At 28.0% G+C, this 22,917-nt stretch overlaps 2 protein-coding genes across 4 annotated transcripts; one reads left to right on the forward strand and one right to left on the reverse strand.

Annotated features, from left to right (window-relative positions):
- Positions 1-573: 573 nt before the first annotated feature.
- LOC105249605 (protein vav) lies at positions 574-9,170 on the reverse strand. 3 transcript variants are annotated; one of them, XM_011255190.3, is made up of 9 exons: positions 8,615-9,170; positions 7,904-8,418; positions 7,738-7,806; positions 6,506-6,695; positions 5,772-6,134; positions 4,468-4,788; positions 3,824-4,228; positions 2,577-2,848; positions 574-2,244 (listed from the first exon to the last, which is right to left on the reverse strand). In XM_011255190.3, exons 2-9 carry the CDS (start codon positions 8,308-8,310, stop codon positions 1,887-1,889), a joined length of 2,385 nt encoding a protein of 794 aa, XP_011253492.1. In that variant the 5' UTR covers positions 8,311-8,418; positions 8,615-9,170; the 3' UTR covers positions 574-1,886. The 3 variants fall into 3 exon arrangements, with proteins under 3 accessions (XP_011253492.1, XP_011253493.1, XP_011253494.1); XM_011255191.3 differs by lacking the exon at positions 6,506-6,695 and adding an exon at positions 7,321-7,447; XM_011255192.3 differs by lacking the exon at positions 8,615-9,170 and adding an exon at positions 7,321-7,447 and having other exon boundaries at positions 7,904-7,988.
- A 1,135-nt stretch (positions 9,171-10,305) lies between these two features.
- On the forward strand, positions 10,306-16,044 carry LOC105249606 (plancitoxin-1). The gene is made up of 8 exons (XM_011255193.3): positions 10,306-10,405; positions 11,709-12,067; positions 12,574-12,760; positions 13,121-13,306; positions 13,726-14,050; positions 14,959-15,061; positions 15,143-15,287; positions 15,824-16,044. Exons 2-8 carry the CDS (start codon positions 11,970-11,972, stop codon positions 15,947-15,949), a joined length of 1,170 nt encoding a protein of 389 aa, XP_011253495.1. The 5' UTR covers positions 10,306-10,405; positions 11,709-11,969; the 3' UTR covers positions 15,950-16,044.
- The last annotated feature ends 6,873 nt before the right edge of the window (positions 16,045-22,917 follow it).

The following is a 22,917-nucleotide window of genomic DNA, read 5'->3' on the forward strand; positions in this document are numbered from 1 at the left end:
GTATGTAATTTATACGCATTTGTTCGCAATTTAATGTAAATATAACTAGAAGTATCTCTTAATAATTGTACATAAAGGATTATGGTATATATACAATTTAATGTCTAGCAATTGACTCTAAAATTTGATCATAAAGAAGAAAATTGTTTCCAATATATAGGCCATTATAAACAATATGATTATAAAAAGAGCAGAAATCGATAATGAACATCTTTTAATTAACATATTTGAAGTGCAGAATTATGCAGCCAAAAGTTTAAATTTTAATTCTTTGGTATAATTTTTTATTTTCTTTTTAAAAAAATTTAATTCGAGATTTCTTAAAATGACAATTAAATTCCCATCTTTTTAAGGATATTCTGTATGTGGTGCCTGCACAAAATATATATTTTTCTAAAGGCATTTTCGAACAACTTTAGTCTTTATGATGTGTATCACTTCCTAATAATAACCAGAAACGCCGTGTCGCAGTAAAAAATAATTGTCATCTTTATAATTCTATACATGTGGCTAAGAATATTTATCTAAGCGTAGCGCCAGTATGCATTATAACGGTATACGTATAATGCATTTGGGCTTTGTAAAATCTAAGAGAACAAGTAACATCGAAGTTGTGTGCGCGTGCGATGCACGAGAAATATAGTTTTATTTAGATTTTTTCTTTTACTTATACAATGCAAAAATGTTTCGCGAGTAAACTCGTTTTTCTAATTTTTTTCTATTGAGGTATAATAGAATTATCATGATTGCACCATAAGTGATTACCACGGTGTATCGCATTTATTGACCATCCAGAGGTTAATGAATATTAATTAGATTAGATCATTGCGTATAAAATATTGATTGTTTTACAGAGCTGTGAAAAAATAAGATATATATGATAGATAAAATTTTTGATTATGTTTTCCAGAATAAGAAGCATTTGTATGATTTGGTGCAGAATATAAAAAAAATTGTTATTGGAAATAAAATTCAAAAACATGCCTTCTCAATTTCATGTTATATGTGTGTGTGTGTGTATGTATGTGTGCGCTAATCTTTTTATAATATTTATTCTTTTCACACATATGTCAATATCAATATTTTAACATCTATTATAAATTTTATAAAAATAAAAATTTAAAGTTTAGATAAAAAAGGGCAATTTAAAAACTATAAAAATCATACAAAGATGAAAAACCCATATTAATAACCCATATTAATAAAGGTATAAATAAGCATTTCAATCATTTTTCAATTAGTCAAATGACTTTGCTTGCTAATAATTGCCGAAGCAGCTAATTTGAAAACTAGAGACAAGATGCGACAGCATTGTTTGTAGAATTCACGTAAATTATAATTGTGAGAACAAATTGATAAAGTATTAACACTGATTTGTATTGTAATATCAAACATATTAATCCATATACTGGGGGCTTTGACAGCAACATAACAACTTGATAACTCATGATGACATCGTCGATTTATTATTTACGATACATAACAATTTTTAGATATTAAATACTAATATTTTAGCGTTATTTCGTAAACTACAATTAAAAATTTCATTGTTTGAAATATGTGCAACGAATGAGAATCATTATATTTGTGTTATTGTTGTCATGTTGCTGATAATATAACATGCTATCACTAATCATTTGCTTTCGAAATTTTATTTATCGATTTTATTTATCGATTGCTTGTATAAGCACTCATATTATTGCATTTCAGTTATGTTTTCATATGCATCGATTGATTCAATATGATTAATCTCACTTGATTATCTGGATTTGATCATTCTTAATCCAAATATAAAAAATTACAGATATTAAACAATATGTAAAAATCAATCAGAAGATTTAAAATTCAATAGATGCAATGATCTAAATAATTAGACTTTAATAATTCTATTCTTCCTCTACGTACTCTTTTGGAAAGAATCCTACTTGATCACCTATTTTTCCTTTCCACCATCCTTTGGCATCGCCTTCTTTGCTTAGGACTACAACACGGCAACCGCGTCGCAAGCTCAATTGATTGCGTTCGCAGCCGCGAAAGTCAAATAGTGCCTTAGCCAAGACTCGCCGATACGGCCATAGTAGACGTTGGTCCAGCTTTTCAAAGTTTTCCGATAGCGATGCTCGTTCGTAATACTCGACCAACTCGACGACGCTCTTAAAGAATCGGGATTCGCTGAGATAATAGAGATCCGCACCATCCACATCACGTTTGAACACTCGAATATGTTTCACCGTCCCTTCCGCTCTGAAATATCCGAGTATTGAAATATATAATATATATAAAAAACGTTAAAAAAACATTAAAACAAATTTAAATAATATTAAAAAGAAGATAAAAAGCCAAAGGAAGAAAAGGAAAAGAAAAGTTGAATTTTATAGGGATAAAATACTTAAATGTTTTATCTAATCAATAAAGTTGTATTTAATAATTTGATTCTATATATTAAAAATTAATAAAAACAATGGAATACAAACGATTCAAATATTTTTTTCTCAATTAAACATAATATGAAAATAAAAATTAAAAATTCTAGTATTTTTTGCAAGTAAAAATTATTGTTATATACTTGAACTTACTTGATACTGAGCGCGTAATTGGTTTCGTGCTTGAGACGTGATTGTCCAGCTGGACGGACACGCAACATGTATGTGCCATCTTCGCGAGATTCTAGTTTGTTGGATGCCGCATCTCTACCCATCTCCCCGACGAACCATAACTTCACAGCAAGAGCGCGTTCACAAGGTAATGGCGGAGATGGTGTCAACAGCGGTGCCGTGGGCACGCAACGACCTGAATGTGCGATGCATTGCTTGTGTACGGCTAGGCGACATATCTCACATTTGTAACCCTGTAAAATAATATTACTGCATTCAAAGTGTATAGAAAATGTAGAGATATAAATGGAGAAAAAACAAAACTCTTTTTTCATGTTTTCATAAAATGCGGTCTTTTTGTAGGAAAAAAAGAAATATTGTTTTTCTTAAAAATTTTTTTTAAGTATTAAGTATTTAACATTTTTAGATTTTAATGATTAATTGTTTGAATTTAGTTTTAATTGTTAGATGACAGATTAAAATAAATATTATTTAAAATGTAGATCCCATTCTGATTGACAGGATAATTTTATAATTATTAATTGTATAATTATTATTGTATAATAATTGTATAATTATTATTTTTAATTAGGTAAATTCTTCAAGTAAAATTTAAATTTGAAATTGAATGGATTGTTTTTATTATAATTATTAAAATATAGTTTGCAATTTTTAAAAATGTACTTTAATCACTAGTTTAATATAATAAGAAACTAAAATTCTTATATTTTTCATTTATTTTTTTTCAAAAGTAATTTTAATAGATTAATAAGATTTCTGCGATTAAAATGATAGCAAGATATAAAATGGATAACTTTCAATTAGATGCCTAATGAAAATATTATGTGTCTAACTGAAGATTATTCGAATTATGGTGTTTGATGTAATTGCCAAAAGTCTTTAATTCATTAAAATTACCTCGAAAAATAATAAATGAAAAATATAAAAACTTTAATTTTCTAGTATACTAGTATTAACAAAAAATATGAAAAAAAATATTATATTAAGAAGGAAATAAAAAAGAATATTTTTTTCAACGATTTTCTATTAGAAAAAGAACAGTTTTTTACATCTCTAAGATATTTTTTACTAATTAGAAAAAGAACTTTTGTAAATCATTGTAAACTTTCATCATGCTTGAATTCAGCTTTACAAAATCAATTTTACAAATAATCAATAATGCATAAATGGTTAAAAACTGGTATTTCGCCACCTGGTTGATCATTTACCTGGAATATGCGGCCCTTGAGAAATTTTCCGCACCGTTGACAGCTCCTAGGAGCATCGAACGTTGTCAACTTGAACTTGTGATTGGTATTGCGACAAGCTGCAGGATTGACATTGTCCATCGCATCTTGCAGTGCCTTTATCCACATCTGCTTCTGCTCCTCCGTTCTTGCGTATAATGTGTATGCCGTGTACGCTTGCTTATGTACAAGTAACCACTGATAGGACCAACGCGAATCTCTACCTAACGTTCTTCGTCCTATGTGATCCTCCAATCTATAATCGTCTAATCGTAGAGTTTCCCGGTAACAATATTGGTCTCCTCTGCCCGCTTTACAAATCAATACTACTTGCTCGAATACAAATGCGTAACGAGCCTTTATCCGCTGGTCACCGTGAGCCTTCACCTGTAGAATTGAATTAACGATGAGATCATATCAAGTTTAACTATTTTGTTTCGTTAAAACCGTGTAATTATAAGTTTCGTCTGAAATTTATTTAATTTACATTTTTTATATTAATCTTTTTAAATAAATTTTAACTTTGAATTTAAACAACAATTAAAGTTTTTACTGTACTAATTTTATACAAATATTTTTGTACTAATTTTAGAGATATGTTTTTTTTAAAACAACGTTGAGCAAACCTTTAGTTCTCCGTCACGAAGTAATCGACCGAAATCCTTCAACTGCGCATCTTCGGGCACATCCCAATCAATTATCGATGCTTGAATATCCTTTATGATGTCCAGTGTATCGGAATCGCGTTTTACCTCGTTTATATACTGAGCGACATCGACCATTACTTCCCTTGCCTTCGTCAAGGCACGACAATCTTCAACCCATTCACGCGGGGTTTCTTCCACTAACTTGTCCAACAATAAGTGATACTTGAGTACCCTCTGCATCGGTACAGATAGTATATCACGCAACTTGAATTTACCATTGTTAGCTTCTTGTTGACATCTCTGTAATAAATGTCAATGTTAAAACTGTCACTGTTATTACTATTACACTTGAGATGTAAAACGACCATTTTTTTTAATGGAAAAAAAATTGAAACAAAATTCAGTTTCTTTATATTTTTTAAAATATAATATTTTTCTCCAATTTTTATTAATAAAATAAAACTAAAGTTTTTATATTTTTATCTTTTTTTAAAAGTAATTTTAATGAATTAATGAAATGATAGTAATTTGTAATGAGTAATTTTAATGAATTAATGATTTTGCGGCAAATTGCATCAATGACATGATTCAGATAATTTTCTCAATTAGATCATAATAATTTAATTATGCATGTAATTGAAAATTATTCAAATTATATGATGTTTGATATTATTTTAATATCATTAATCCATTAATATTTCCGAAAAAAAAAATTAATTAAAAATAAATAATAAAAACTTTAGATTTCCTATTATATTAAAATAGTAACTAAAGTGTATTTTAAAAAATGCAATTGTGTTTTACTATCTAGTAATATTAATAAAGATAATTCATTCAAGTTCAGTTTTGATTTGGAGAGTTTATCTAATTAAAATAAAATAACTATATGGCCAATTTAAATGTGATCTATTTGAAATAATGGTGATTAGTTCAAATCTATCATTTACGACATTAAAATTAATGAAAAATCAACTTGCAATAATTAAAATATAAAGATATTGAATATCTGTAAGAAAATAAAGTTTTAAAAAAGGCTTGTTAAAAAAAACTGTATATTTTTCTATTTATAACTCTACTTATACGAATTACTGATTTTATATATAATAGCAATCTATTTAAAGATTATATATTTTGTGGAATTATATTTCTAAATATTAAATAAATTTTATTAAATTGTCTCCTTTCTGTAAAAGAGATTCTTAAGAGTACACTTGTAAAATATTAAAGTTTCAATCTCCTGTCTTGAATTTTCACAATTCCACGAGTTGCACTGCAAAACTTACGATAACTTCTTGATTGATTACTTCGTTACGCGCGCAAATTTCCTGCAGAGTATTTTGTGCAAGAGTAAGATTCGCGCAGTAGTCGCCGTAAATGAGAAACTTCTCCCGCCAGTCCAGAAAAACTTGGGCAAGCGCGGCGCCGTTTCGCGCTTTGCGCAGCTGACTGTGGAAGCCCACGTGGATCTCTGCGAGTTCCTTGATGCCGAAGAAGATGCGCGTAGAATCCTCGGGCCGAAGTAACGATGATAGCGGACGCGCAAAATGCCTGAGTAAACTACTGAGAACCTCTGTATAATTTCGCTCAGTCTCCACAAGTTCCTGGATCACATAATCTCTCTTCTCACCTCCGGAAATGGCACCATCCTATATCAAGATTATTTCGATAAGGTTTTTTATACAAACTGACAGCAGTTTAAGTTGTGCAAAGTTGTGTTAAGCGTAGCACACATATGAAGGATAATAAAATTAATGCTATAAATATGCATATGAATAATAAATAAAATAGATTTCAGTAGTCTTTTTTTCATCTTTAATAATAGAGATTGATACTTAATATATTCATGCAATTTTTTTGTATATTTTAATATATATTTTTTCCTCTTTAATTTTTCTTCCAAATGTTTCGAATAATTACCGAGGAAAATAGAACATCTAGTGTCCCACAATTAGAATATGAAAGTAAAGTATTAACATTGATTAAAACATAATTGATTGAAAATAACGGCGATGATGACCTGAGTAACGGACGGAGGAGGTGGTAAGTGCAGACTACAAAGATCCTGGTAGATTTCTTCGCTTTGCGCGTGACTGCAAAAAGCTCCGTACCCGTCCTCCTCGCCGACCGGGTCTTCGTTATCCCCCCCGCCGACCGTTTCGTCACCCTCGCGTCTTCTAAACCTTCTGCGGCGACCCTCATCCTCGCGGCTTTAGCATAAAAACAAAAAAAAACACAGCCATGCACTATACATGCATACAGAAGTTGCTAAGTTTTTTTCGGCGGAAATAAAATTATAAGTAGCACAATTATATAAAATTTGTTGATGATAAGACGCCAATTGCAATTGATATGTATACTGCTACTGTGTCAAGTTCACTATAAATAATGAAACAATGTCATCACTGTATCTCTCATGCTTGTGTGTACACATAAACATATCTTTCTATTAATACATTTTTAATATATATGTAATAGTTCAAATATATTTTATGTGAAGTGTAAAAAAATATTTGGAATCCTTAAAATAAGAAAAATCCTTTCTTAGAAAAAATATAATTATTATATAATTGCAATGAGCTGAAATTTTAGTGTCAGAATAGATTAGAAATAATCAAATTAAAATTGAGATAAATTTGCAAGTATGCAAGTGATAAATTTTAATCACAGGATATAATATCTTGTTCATTTACATGTTTCAGTCACCTTGAATAATTTAATATTTATAGATTAAGATATCTACGCCCACATTTTTCAAAAGAACAATGATACAATGATGGCTGGTATTACTTGCAAAGTGTTTTTAAAATTGCAAAGTTTTGAAACGACGTGTACCTTCTCCGCAGAAGGCCAATCGCGCTGAGAATTGCTCGAGAAGCAAAGCAATTCCTGATAAACCTGAGACTCATCTACGTCCACAGCCCTAGTTTTTATGGTAAACGCCACCAATCCAGGCGTGGCGCTAAACCAATTAATAAAAATTACTAAAATGCCTCGTTTTATTATCATTTTTTAAGGAATAGAATAATTGTTTTTTTCATCTGTTATAAAAAAAAAATGTTCTCTTCTTTAGAAGGAATAAATCTTGATTTTCAAAATTAGCGTATAACATTCTTCGAAGCTTAATATTCATCAATAAACTATGTACACTTATGTAAGTTATTGAATTAAGTTATTGAAGTTATTGAAAGTTATTGAAAGTTATTGAATTAAGTTATGTAAGTTATTGAAATATTAATATAAAACTCTTACCCTACGCCAGCACTTTGCAAATCCTTATAAATGTCTTCTTGAGATCTTCCATGACCAACAGAAAATCCGCTACAATAAACAAGATTTATTCTCATTATTTCTCATGATTTTATAATTATTAGCGATAATTTTCTTTGTGTGACAAAATATATAGTAAATTACTTACAGTATACCCTTTCGCCTGAATCGTGGACAGTTGGATAAGGCGGAAAGCGTGCAGAGGACACGATGGAAATTAGATAAGTCGAACAGCATAGATGGCTCAAAGAGTTCCGGATCAGTGAGACCGAAGACGCTCGAGCATGCTGATAGGAATACTTTTATGTTACGCAAGCACAAAAACTGTGCCATTTGTGGCTTCTGATTCACATCTTTCATGTCTATACAAGCCGAGTCCACTATGTTCAGTAAATTGCAAAGCAATACACCATCTCGCAATGTGTAGGCCAAGTCAAACGCTGTTGCCTGTGGCCAATTGGCCTTGTGATCCGCTCGTAATGCACCGCATCTTGTCAACCAGCTGGCGCATTCCCGCCAGCCCTTGCCGGCATCTGCACTTTCTACTCTATTCATTTTCGTATTTCTTTTATCATTCAATAATTAGCACATAGAAGATTCCTGCTTATAATTTTGCAGATGCTTTGTCCTACTAGCTTTCTAAGACATGCATCATGTCGCACTCTGTAAAATTATATCAAAATAAATATATATATATAAAAATAAATATATATATATATATATATATATATATATATATATACATATAAAATAAATATTGCAACATAGAAAACTTACGAAATTAAGAAGTTTGCATAAAAATGTTAAACTAAATTTATATGCTACATTATTATAAGATATATAAATATAATATACATACTGATATTAAGAAAATATATGGGTTGATTTATTCTTATCATTACAAGCTGTATTCGTATCATCCGCGAAAGGGAGAGTCTTCTTGTAAAATCGCTTCAAATTCGCGAGATTAAATCGTGCGGGCGATTCTTATCAACCATTGCGATAGATTCGACAATTTAAGCATCTCTCGGTCCATCCTGGTAGAATGCATCGGGACATCGCACATCAGCTGATTGTCAAAGCGACGATGTAGCAGCGTGATTCGTAACAGCGGCACTTGTGGACTCGCTCCGTCGAGACGATGCCATCACGTTGTCGTGCCACATTACATCTCCTCTCTGTCTCACTCGCGAGGTATGTACAGGTTGTACAAGAGAGAGAGAGAGAGAGGGAGAGGGAGAACGTCCGCGAGAAAACTCTTGACGAGACACGCAGGAGTGTAAGGAAAATTACTTGCGGTTGTTTAAAATAATATTAATTAGCTTTGCTCGCTCAAGCTCGCCACGATATCCTCATCATCAGATATTTTCGCATCAGGTTCCGGAAACCGCACAGTGTACTCGGGATCCGCCATACCATCCCAACGATCAACGATATGTTTTCTCCCACCCGGTCCCAGTTCCCAGTATTCTTGGACTAGCTTCCAGGACCGGCCGCACATCTTCGGGCACCTGGGCGGATACCTTGCAGACTGTCTCGAGGGAGAATGTCGAGGTAGATAAATTACACATAGATATATAAAGACATGTATCTTTATATGTTTATGAAATTACACGAATAAATATGGAGAATAAGAAAGATCTGTAAAAAGATTACATATATATAATGTTATTTTTAGCATTAATTTTGTAATTTCTAAAGAATTTTTATTTGTCACATTTTTTAAAATTCTTTCAAGATTTATTTTATGTTATTTATTTAAAACGATTACAAGATTTTTGAGGCCACATATACATAATTTCTTTGTGGAATATATTTTCAAGCAGATGTTCTTTCATTATTTGACTGATCGCAGTCGATCACTCGAATTTTTCGATTCGATTTCCTTGATTTCCCGCTATCACATTCAAAACAATTGCATTCGTTTATTCTTTAATTTATTATATAAAATTACTTATATAACAATAAAGGAGAAAAAAAGAGAATGCAGTTAAAAAAACATGACAAACGTCTAGGTTAGGTATGCATATAGTTTCTCTCTTAATAAAAGCAATAAATTAGAATATTAATAAATTCGAACAAAGAATTTTGAATTATATTGAAAGCTTATTTACATAAGATGGATGTAAATATATAAAATTGAAAGGCATATTTAGTAATAAACACAAACTTTTAATTGATATATATCTTTCTTTTTTTCATTTTTTCGGAATCTATATGATTTACCTTTTTTTTAAAAGAATATTATTAATAATTTAAATAATTTATGTATTATTCAATAATATTTTTTAATAATTATATAAATAGTTATTCTAAAATATTATTTTACAATTATTTCAGACACATGCTTAATTGTTTTATTACGATAAAGATATATAGGTATTCTAAAATATTATTTTACAATTATTTCAGACACATGCTTAATTGTTTTATTACGATAAAGATATATCTTATGTGCAATGACAATGTTATGCGTGTAAAAAGTATGACGTCATCAGCGACCTCTATGGTCAGCGCAGTCCTTTCTCGTGTGTTGTTTCGGAAACTTGGCGAGCTGTGATTCAGATTCGTACGACGAATGTGCATGATCTGCAATAATGTCGATATCATCGGTTGAAGAAGTAGATCGCAAGAAAGGCTGAGCAAGCAGGTAAAAACTATGATATCTTTTCCGAACAGATTCACACACGCACACACATATATTTTATTTTAAAATATTAAAATACAATTCCTATTTACGACGCTGCTCCACTCTGGAAGCTCCAATAGCGTATGTGTGGTGAATATACAGGGTGATTCATTTTAAACGATGCATTGATATTTCGCGAAAATCAAAACTTTCGTTAAAAAATGTTTCGTATAAAAATGAGGATCCATAAAATTTATATTCAATATATAAAATCAATATCAATATATAAAATTTATATATTCAACATATAAAATCAATTAAAGTGTTTTAAAAGTGTTTCAAAAAAGAATATGTATATATTCCTTTTTTTAAAACTTTAATTAATTTTTGACAATTTGATTTAAAAATGGGGGAGAGATATGGCAATGTGAATATATTTGTTACATTGGAAATTAAAAAATATATTATACAATTCTATTTATAATAATAAAAATTTTTAATTTGCTTCATATTAAAAATTATATAAAATAAATTTGCTTCATATTAAAAATTACAGGAAACAAATTCTAGTTTTAATATTAATTCTAAAAGTTAGTGTGTTAATAGAAATTAATAAGATTTAATCATTAGAATTTTTTCAATGCGAAAAACTAAAACGTATAGAGATTAATAAAAGAAATAATGAAGAATAAATATTTATTATAGTCAAAATTGTTTGCGAAATATCTATTATACAGAGCATTAGACTATTCGTACCATTCCTTTTATTCATAAACGTGATGTCGCATATGATGATAAGATAAAAATTTTTATTACGCATGTAGAATCGATTGTTCTTTACCAGAATTTAACTGAACACCTATTAATTACTATAATTTATTATTAGTATGCAAATTTGTTAATTATTTCGAAATTTTTGTTAAAGCTATTAAATTATTTGAATTTTCAATAAAAAATAGTAACGTTTATATTTTGCGAAATGGGTATATTATTTCTAAATATAATATAGCTATTATATGTATATTATATGTATAATATCTGAGCTTGTTGTTTCAAATTTATAATTTATAAAGAATATTAATATTTCAAAATTTCCGCATAAACCATTATATTTTTAATTGTTATTACGTAATAGGTATAAAAAGTAAAAAAATACATTATTGTTTCTTATTGGAAGTTCAAATTATTACTGGTAATGATTACAAAAGATGTGTTATTTTGCATAATTACAAAAGATGTATTATTTTGCATGATTACAAAAGATGTATTATTTTGCAGCAATGTCATCACATCTGCAAATTTATATTATTCGCACATGTTTCAGAAAGCGTTTAGACAGAAATATGCGACGAATTTTGCTTCGATGAACCGAAAGTAATGTAGATCGAACTATTTATCAGCGCAATTACAGCAGCTTTGTTCTATGACGTAATTGTCTCAAGTACAGCGGTATAAATTCAGAAGTTTGCGTTTGTTATCGTTTTTTAAATTAACGCCATTCATCATAAACGTCTGGATTAAACCGTAGATCTAGCGTTTTCGCAGTCGTTACGAATTTTTGAGCATTGATAACATTCCGTACAAAATGTTTTTATTATTGTGCGTAAATATTTTGTCTGTTATCTATTGGAATGCGGCAGCAACTCCTTCATGCAGGGATGAAAATAATCAGATCGTCGATTGGTAAATGCATTTGAAATATCTATGTGATATTTATATCTTTCATAGATTTTAGCAATTTTTTGAAAGATAAAATCAATTGTCGTGAGTTATGAAAATTTGTGAAAAATTACAAAAGATTTTAGAATTATGAATAAGTATGTTTTATATAAATAATATCAAGAATTATATACTTATATAAATCTATATACATTTATATATATTAATTACTTATTGCTTTTTTTTGCTCGTAATTTATTAATTGGATCAAATTAAATTTTTCTCATTTATTTCTCTTTTTATATATATTTGAATTTATTTAAAGGCATACAATAAAATTTTTCCATAAATACATATTATTTCTAATGAATTATAATGAATTTTAAATAAGAAATTATTTTGAATGTTTTTATATTGATTTTAATAATCGACAATGTCCCGATCTTCCATCTACCTTATAACTTTTATAATTATAATGTTTGCTATTAATAATTATTAACAATTCAATGAATAATTATTACAATTTGTAGGTATGTACTTTATAAGTTACCAAAGGTGTCACAAAGTAGCAATCCTTTGATTAGAAGCGGATTAGCATACTTATATATAACTAGCGAAACTATTAACAAGGCTAACGGGGGTTGGCAATTATCTACGAAGAAAATTAGTGATAAAAATTCTATACCAGGAAACACGTTGTCACCTTTATACAATGATGTAAGAGAAAATACATCATATACGTCTTGTCATGCGTTTGAGATTTTTTATTCAGATTTATTTATTAAATAAATTAATTACACTGTAGTGCAATTTTTTTATATTTACTATTTTGTATATAAAATTTATTTCTTTTCTATTAATTTCAATTACAAATATAGAAATTAATTGTAATTTTAGTAAATTTTAAATATATTTATTAATTTTTTTATATATTTTAAAGAATTTTTCTTTTCAAAAATTATAATACTGTAAAGTTTTTTTTTAGTTTTGAAATAAAAGACGGATTTAAAAAAAAATTTAAATTATGTTTCATAATGAGTATGTAATATTTGTGTTTATATGATTATGAACTTTCAGACAGAGGCTATGAAAGCTTTCTGGATTTTGTATAATGATGATCCGCCTAATAGACCTTCTAATGGAAAATATGGCCATACGAAGGGCGCTGTGGTAGCGAACATGCAACAAGGTTTCTGGTTGATACATAGTGTTCCGAATTATCCACCTGTACCCAGCAGCGGTAATGACATAAGACATAAGAGGGTATGCAGTATTATTTTGAATATATCAGAGTATCGAGATTAACTACTGATTTTTCCGATATTCAATATTTCTTATAAACAATAATTTTTAATATTTATTATAATTATTTTATTAGAATTATTTATTTATATCATACGATTAATAATTTATTTACATCATATTTACTAATAAGAAAGATCGATTATAAATAGATCAGATGACAATTGTTTATTTTATCAAATTAATATAATTCAAGAATTTTTTAAAGTTTGTAAAAATTATCATTTATTCTTTCTCTAATCCTTTTGTAATAATTATTAAGAACTTCTTAGTTACTCGAGTGGTTCGATTTTCTTATTTAATCTAATTTAATACCGTATGAGTGGTATAGATGAAATCCTAAGGTACCTTAAATGAAAGAAATACTGCAAATCCCTTAGGGACAAGATGTGCAGAAGAATCCGGCCCCGGGAAATCGGTCTGAGTACGATTATCCATCATCCGGGAAGAATTACGGACAGAGCTTCCTGTGCATCTCTGTGAACGGCGATCAATTCAACTTAATCGGTCAACAGCTGATCTACAGAGAGATACTAGTATATAGGAAAAACACACCTAGCCCGTTCGCCCAGTCATATTCAGTGCTTACAGACGCAGCCAACCAAAAGCGAATCAGAAAAGCACCCTTCAGCAGCAAATTGATACTAAAATCATTTAACAACATTACATTTACATCATTCGCCAAGAGCGACAAGTGGCCGCATGGTACACGCATCTCTATATTTGTTTTTTTTTTGTATTGGATTACTTTAATGAACAATGTTTTTTTGAAGTAAGAAGTATGTTAATGCAAGAAATACTTCACATAAATTGTTATTACAAAGTATTATTACAATATATAATATTATTACATAAAGTGTTACTCAAAGTATTATTGTAAAGTGTTTTTACACGAAGTATTATTACAAAATGTTTTCTCCGAAATTTTACATTGTATAGAAAATGTTTTAGACAAAATTTATTGAGTTTTGAGAGTAAAGAGAAATTGATAATCTGGAATTTTAATTAAGGCCATTTTTCAAGATTATGTAAAGATCAATGCAATTTTTATTCTACTTTTATTCTATCTTGTAATTTTTAATGAATAAGAAATATGTTGCAAAAAATACGTTTTGAATAAAAAAAATTAAGGTGATTTTATTTAAAGAATTAGATTTATTTTTGTACAATCTTGAAAAATGTTTTTAATTAAAATTTAATATTTATTAACTTCTCTCTCTCTCTCTCTCTCTCTCTCTCTCTTTTTCTTTCTCTCTTTCTCTTAAAAGTTTATAAATTGTGTCTGAGATATTTTTTTGTACGACGTCAAGTTTCAGAGAAAACTTGTAACATATATGAATATTAATGTGTGAAACATCCTCCCAGATCACATGTCCAAAAGACGTCTTAAAATCCTCTAGAAATCTTTAAAACGTCTTTTGGCCTATTTGCTGTCTGGGCGGTATATTTGTCAAATTTTAAAAATTTTTAATTTCTGGCTGGTAACTATGATTAGCTACAATTGGCAGACGACCAAGCAAAATATTCTCATATATTCATAAAATTAATAATTTGCTATAATTTTATATATAGATCACAATGATTAACATAGTTTTATAAATGTTAATTTATAGATTTATATGACAAATTTGTCGCACCAACTTTGCAATCTAATTTATTAACGGAAACGTGGTTGAATGGACGGGGTAAATTACCATCAGATTGTGAGCGCATAAAGTAATAATGCTTTTATTATTTTTTGAGTGTTTAAAAAATGTTATTTGCATCTGATTTAATTAAGCGTTGATTCTTTTGTAGAGTATACAATATCAAATCTATATTAATTCCCGTGCAAGAGTTTAATATTGAGTTTAAGAGCAGCCACGATCATTCAAAGTGGGCGGTGGCAACTGAAAATAAAGCTAATCAAACTTGGATTTGTATCGGTGATATCAATCGAGCGGTAAGTGCATGCATCTTTTATATATAAAAATGCCTTATATTTAGAAGAAATTTAGAGAAATATTTAGAAAGAAATCTCTTACTATCATATTATTTATATATGTATAACATTTTATGTATTCTATATATTTTATTTTATGTATTTTACATATATTTTATTTTTATTATATTTTATTTTATTATATTTTATTAAATTTTATTATATATTTTTATATATATTTTATATTCTACATATTTATATATCATATTTATTATCAATTATGTCACTAAACTATACAATAGAACAATTAGTAAAATTAATTCAAATAAAAAGAAAAAAAGCAATTTTCTAAAATATTCTATATTCTATATTATTAAAATTGATTATTAAAATTGATTAATTAAATTGGTCGCATCTATTTTTTATTAAGTAACAAAGACTTCTATAACATAATTTATGATTTTCAAAATCTATTTTTCTTCTACACATACATCTTTTTAATTTAATTTACTAAGAAAACATATATGCTTCATTAAATTTATTTTATTATCTTTCAGGACACTCAATATCATCGAGGCGGCGGAACTGTCTGTTTTAATCATCCGAAAGTCTGGAAAAATTATCGATATATCGTGAATGACGTAGAATTATGTCCTAAGCAGTATTCGGCAATTTTAGCTTAACGCATTTGTTTATAATCTTGTTTAAAAAAATTAAAATGTTGAGAGATTTGATTACAATGGTAACAATTATTTGTCAATAAAATTTTAAGCAATTATTTTATCTATTATGTCGATAAAATTTTTTAAGCAATTGTTTTATTTATTATTGTTAATTATTTTGATTACAATGATAATAATTATCTTTATCGATACTTATAGTGACATTTATACGTAGTTGATGAATTGAAAAAATCTTGCATGTTAAAAAAATATGAAATGTAAGAAATAATGTGTAATAATTAAAATATTATATAATATTATATAAGATATTTTTCTAAAATGAAAAGGAAAGAGAGAGAGAAAATTCAATTTCTTATATTTTTGACAGCAAAATAAAAATGTATTTTGTGTTGCCAAAACATTTTTTTTTGCCAAATTTGAAAATTTTATTGACAAATTCTTGATAGTATGCTATCGACATGAAAGTTAATATTGAGTTACTGTAGTATCAGTTGTAAGCGATTAGATAAGAGAACGAATCTCTTCAAGTTGTCCAATAGAGGTCTCCACAATCTCATTTACTCATATATATATATATATATATATATATATATATATATATATATATATGAATGAATATATGAATGATTGCACCAACATTCGCTCCTATGAATAAATGTATGAATAATACATATATAAATGAATAAATATATAAATGATATCTCTCCATATTTTTATATATTATAAAAATGATTATATTACAATATATTTATTATATTATAAAATATTTTTATAATAGATATCTTAATACTTTACAAAATGTTTCACGATAATATAATTATTTAGATATTTATTTATATTTTCGAAATAAAAAACGGTTTATACATATATATATATACATATATATATATATATAGAGAGAGAGAGGGGGGGGGGAGAGAGAGAAAGAAGATGGAAAACATTTATATAAATATCATGAGGATAATATTAAAATGAAGATCTTGAAAATTAAGATAAATATATTTTTATAAAAAAAATTGGAACAAATATGTTATGTAAGATGACCATTTCTCTCGCAATTATATACTTGTATCTTTTTTTTTCATGTATTTGTATAATTTAAATTTATATTCTATTCGTACTTGTTTTACGATTATTCAAATAAAATAATATACGCGCCAATTTTCAAATTGTATGTACGTGGATAACAAATTCTCAAATTTCTTACATATTTCGAGGTATCCGTTTAAAATCTTTGTAAAAAATGTTAAAGATAAAACGCCAATAATCGTAGCAGTTGACTAGAAAGTGCGTTTCACTTTCATCACGATTCCTCAGTCGATTTTTGTCGCGAAGTTTTTCAACGCAATAAAATTGTCAACCGCGCATGTCCGGCCGCCATGACAGTTTCAATGAGTCGTGCCGGTTCGCGCACGGAGCGCGTAGTTCTGTTAATAATCGCGAATTTGATTAATTACAAGTGTATAACGACGGAAATTTCTGTCGAGAATGCTAATTAAAGTGACGGGCGATCGGCAGAATGCATCAAGTGTCGTGAACCTTCGCTATTAATGGCGTTTTATCGATTATGATTCCCGCTGCGTATCATAGTTTTGAAATCGGCAGTTTCGAGTGAGTATAGATTTCGATATTTCAGATATGCGAAAATGTTCTTTATGTTTCTATGTGAAACTCGTGTATATTAACGTATTGTAAATTTAAAAAAAATAATATCGGCGAAATATGCTTGTTTTTGTTAGATACTACGTAGGTCTACGTGGGTAGGTATACGTGACGACCTCCGCGTGACCGTCAAACAGTCGTCGTCACTCTTCTCGTTCGCTCATTATGCGTGCACAGTGTCAAACGTGTAAAGGGATAATATTCTGCTATTTATTACGTGCACGCGAAGTGCGTTTTAACACGCGTCTTGCGATGTGAATTCGCGTTTCTTCGAAAGCGAAGCTTTCTGCGAATCAACTTTCAAAGTTCGTCCAACAAAGTGCACATTTACGATCTTCGTCGCTGATGCGAGGCAATTTCCGGCGGATTTCCACAGGTACAGTAAATTGCATTATACCAGTTGACTAGCAACAAATTTATTCATTATTTAAATGTGTATTTTATCTCAAAAGTATAATATACATGCAGAGAGAATTGTAATTAAGATATTTATATATATGTAAAATATATTTAATAAATGAAACATTTAATAATTTGTATACAAAGTAAAACATTTATCAAATATTTGTTAAATATTTTTGTCGAAATTAAATAAATATTTATTATATATATATATATATATATATATATATATATATATAAAACATAATAATTATGTCTTAATTAAAATAAGAGAATAATTAAATAATATGTATCATAATGTAAAAATGCATAAATACTCAAAATAATAGTCACAAATATTAATTTTTATAATTTTTTTTGAAATAGGTGCAGGTAATTTAAGATACGCATTTGGAGAATGAATTTTATTATTTTTGCACGTGTCATATAATACTGATATCATCTGCTGTTATTTGCCAAATAAATATACTATAATAATTGTTGAAATCTGTATTTTGACAATCATATCTTTGTATGTAAATAATAAAATAATTTTTTTCTCATATTCCATTAATAACGACAAATTTAAAATTTCGCACAAATTACATATATTTATTACTTTTAAGTAAATTACAAAAATTATCTCGAAATACAGATCGATTTATATAAATATATATATATGTAAAAAATAAAATTCTCTGTGAAATTAAATTAAAAAATTAATTTTAGAAATTAAATTTTTTTAAAAATACAATATTTAATATAGATTTACTTAATAGATTTAATAAATATATATTTATGAATATATATTTTTTTACAATTTTATGATTAACAAGCTTAATATTTTTGCAAACGAATGATTGTCAAAAAACGGTTTCGGATATGCAGTTATGAGATTGAACCACGAACGACGAAAAAGCCATGATTTTTAATACAATTGCTTATATAATTGGTATTATCGACTTGCTTTTATGGTGTGCATTTCACGATTCTCATCTTTCGCCGAACATCATAAAATTCGAGGATCTTTTAAACGTGACTTGCTTCTCGAAAAGAATGTTTGCCGTGAAGTACTACAGCTATTTTCACTGTAATTTTGTTACATAATTTTTATAATTTTGTTTTTTTTTATTTTAAATTAAAATAAATTTAAAATTAAAATAATACTTATGTTTGAATATACAAATCTCTATTTTCTGTTTTATTTTAATACCTGTGAAAAAATTAGATAAGAAATAGTTTTTAATTTGTTTAATTGTTTCTCTTCGTGTCGCAATTAAAGATTATTTATATATTAATCGTGTTAAAAATTTCAAACAATTATTCTTAATTTAGATGATTTATATTTCTCTTATATTAACTATCGACGTTAGAAAAGTATATTATCATCAATATTGTAGATTATAAATATTTGTTTTATAAATGTTTGTAAAAATAAAATTAATAATTTTTTTATATTTTTCTTATATTCTTTCATAATATTTATTTATTATTTATTGATCATAATCCTTTCAGCTTTAGATGAGGTACTTGGTTTACAAAAATCTCTTATCTTCATTCATTCTTTCACCCATATTTCAAATTTATTCTAATTATCTTAACTTATCCTATATTATCTTATTCTATTTTATTTTCTTTAGTCTTTCTCTCGCTTTTTTTAACTTTTGTAACTCCTTTTCTCTTCTACTCTCTTCTGTTTCCGTTGTCTCCTGCTCTTTTCCACTTCTGTACTTCGTCTTTTATTTCTTTTCCCTTATTTTTATGTCTCTGTATATTCTTTCTCTTCTGCTCCATCTACTACTTTGCTCCATCTCTTCTTTCTCTATTCGCGTCTCCTCGCCTCATTCCCCTCTTATTTCGTATAGATCCTTATTCCCTCTTCTAACTCTTTTGCTCTAGTTTCTCTTTCTCCCCTTTACCCTCTTTGGTTTCTTCTCTCTCGGATTTCCTCTAGTTTGTGCTCCATCTTCTTCATTTCAGACTTTCAAATCACGCGAAATTCAGCCTTTAATTGATCCTATCTCTGCATCTATTTCATTTTTCCCATTATTACAATATAGTTTTACTTCTCGTTTTTCCGTTTGAAATCTTCCTTCCTTCCTCTTCTTTTTTCTTCTTTTCTCTTCCTTTTATTTTCTTTTATTTTTCTCGCTTTGTCTTTGTCTTGTCTTTTGTCTACTTCTACTTTTCCATTTCAAACGTCAGTTCCTGCGTTTTCTTTTCTCGTATCACTATTTTCTTCAGCCTTTCTTCTTTTATTTTCTCTTTTTTTCTCTTTAATTATTCTCGTTCTACCTCTCTCTCCTTTTCCATTTCAGGCTTTCAAATTTTGCGAAATCCAATCTATTTCTCTTCGATTCATCTTTCTTTTTCCTCTCCATTATTTTCCTTTCCATTATTCTTTCTTTTCTCTTCAAATCTCTCTAGTTGCTTCCTGTTTTTTTCTTCCTTCTCTTCTACTCTATCTGTATCCTTTCTTTTCTTACATTTTAAACTTTTTCCAACAATGCATTTCTGTTATTCTTCCTTTTTTTCTCTTCAAACCTCTCTGGATGATTCCTATTCTTTTTCTCTTTCTTCTCTTCTACTCAGACTTCATCTCATTCCCTTCTATCTAAATTCTATTCTAATTTTACTCTAATCTCTTAAATTGTGTGGGTCCTATATTCTTGTATAATATTTATGTTACAAAATGTTGTTGAATTCAAAATTGATCAATCACAGGAATCATTCAAAATTGATCTTTCAAAACGAAAAGAAAGAAAAATAGAGATAGGAAAAAGATACCTGATTATCCAGAGACGATCGAGTGATTTACTTGGTCGACTTGGAAATACGGTTTACCACTTGCCGTGGACAGAAAGATGGGTGAGAATGACGGTGAAATGGGAGGGGAGAGGAGACACAGCCATACCTTGGAATGGTAATGGTAATGGTATTGGTGCAGAATGTCGGAAATGCGGATTACGTATACGAGCGTTCGTTTCTTGCCCGATACTTTCTTCAATATCGTCTTCGCTGACTTCGAAGTTCTTCTCCGTTCGTTTACAGTTAAGAATATGACGTGATGCCGGGATGAAATTAAGCGCCGGGCTTTTGTCTCTTACGATTATTGACATTTAATATCCAAAATTGGCAGTCTGCTCATACTCTTGTTACCCAAAACGATTTTGCAGTCGATCGTTGTAATCTGATCAATCAGCGATGATATCAGTATTTTTTTACTGCTTACAATACATATTTGCCAATATAACATATCGTATTTAACTCTTTTTCAAAGTATATATATATATATATATATATATATATATTTTTTTTTTTAATTATTGTACATAGAGAAATATATGTGAAAATATTTTTTTTTTATTATTGTACATAGAGAAATATATGTGAAAATATATAAATTACTTAACTTGAATATTGTATATTTTCAGTATAAATATATATATTAAAAGAATTGTAAGACATAAGATATTTTTTAAATAATTCTTATAATTTTATTTCATTTATATAAAAAATTTTTTAATGACATTTAAATAAAATATATTTTCTTATACGTATATTATTAAAAAACCACATACCGTCCTGTAATAAAGTAAATATTATTTTTCTGTTATTATTTTCTGTATTATTTTTCTAAAATATAATAAACATATAATTTTATTAAAAATATACACGCTAATTAATAATTCTTACAGTCCATTTAATAGGATTTTTGATACGTTAAAATTACATTAAAGTATTACGATGGCATGTAACATTAAAAATATTAGAAAGAATATGTAATATTATATTAAATTAAAATTAAAATATGAATATATATTTAATGAATATATTTAACATATTTAAGCCGAATCTAAGTCGATATTCGATTAAAAAATGCCTTGCATCACATCGATAAAAAGTTTTTTTATTAATACGCATTAATAAAGACTTATTCGGAACTGTTGTTTCATTAGAACAGTTACGAGAAATTTATGGAGACTTTCGCGTAGAATTTTTTTATTTAATAATGTGCAATGACCTTTGCGTTCTTTCTCAGAAGAGCAAAGAACGACTGTTTACTTTGATACTGAGTATATATTTTTGTACAGACCGAACCGCATTCTTTTATTTTATAAATTTTAATTATTAACAGTGTCATAATTATTAGCAATGTTAATTAATTTTTTCATAATTTAATAATTATTGGTTGAAGGCATACCATCACATTTTTAATGTATTTTTTTGAAACGATTTTCGAACAACTTTCCTATAGTCTGAACACAATATTATTTTATTTTATAAAGAGTTTTAATTATTAGCAACGTCCAATTTTATTATGATTTTATGATTCGCTCAGTGGAAAGAAGGAATTGGAAATTATCATTATATTTTAACACATTAACAATTATCTTTCATTAATAATATAACTATATATAATGAAACGATAGATCTCGAAATATTTATTTTACATACACACACACACACACACACACACACACACATATATATATCATAATATATATCAATATCTCAGTAATAAAATAATAACACCTTGACAGAGTATGACGCGCCAATGATACGTGTCTCGGCTTTGTTATCATTCAAGTAACAACACTTAAAGAGCAAAGTAGTAAGACGTTCCGTTAAATTTTTTTCCTAAAAGGCAATCGCAATCGCAGTATCGAAAAATTATTTACTATAATAATATAATTAATTTTATGAATAACATAATATTTATATATATCGCGATGGAAATTATCAACGCATATTTCGTATAATTTATTCAGTTAATCGAATAAGAATCATAGTAACTTATCTGAAATAGTAAATTACCGTTTCGATGTGAAATCGATTTTTATGAGCAGAAATTATTTCTTTAATGATATTAGAGTCAAATGTAATTCGTTCGCGACGCTTTAGCCTTCTGTTTTTCAATTATC

Source organism: Camponotus floridanus, unplaced genomic scaffold (genome assembly GCF_003227725.1).
Source record: "Camponotus floridanus strain SB8 unplaced genomic scaffold, Cflo_v7.5 scaffold8, whole genome shotgun sequence".
NCBI lineage: Eukaryota > Metazoa > Arthropoda > Insecta > Hymenoptera > Formicidae > Camponotus > Camponotus floridanus.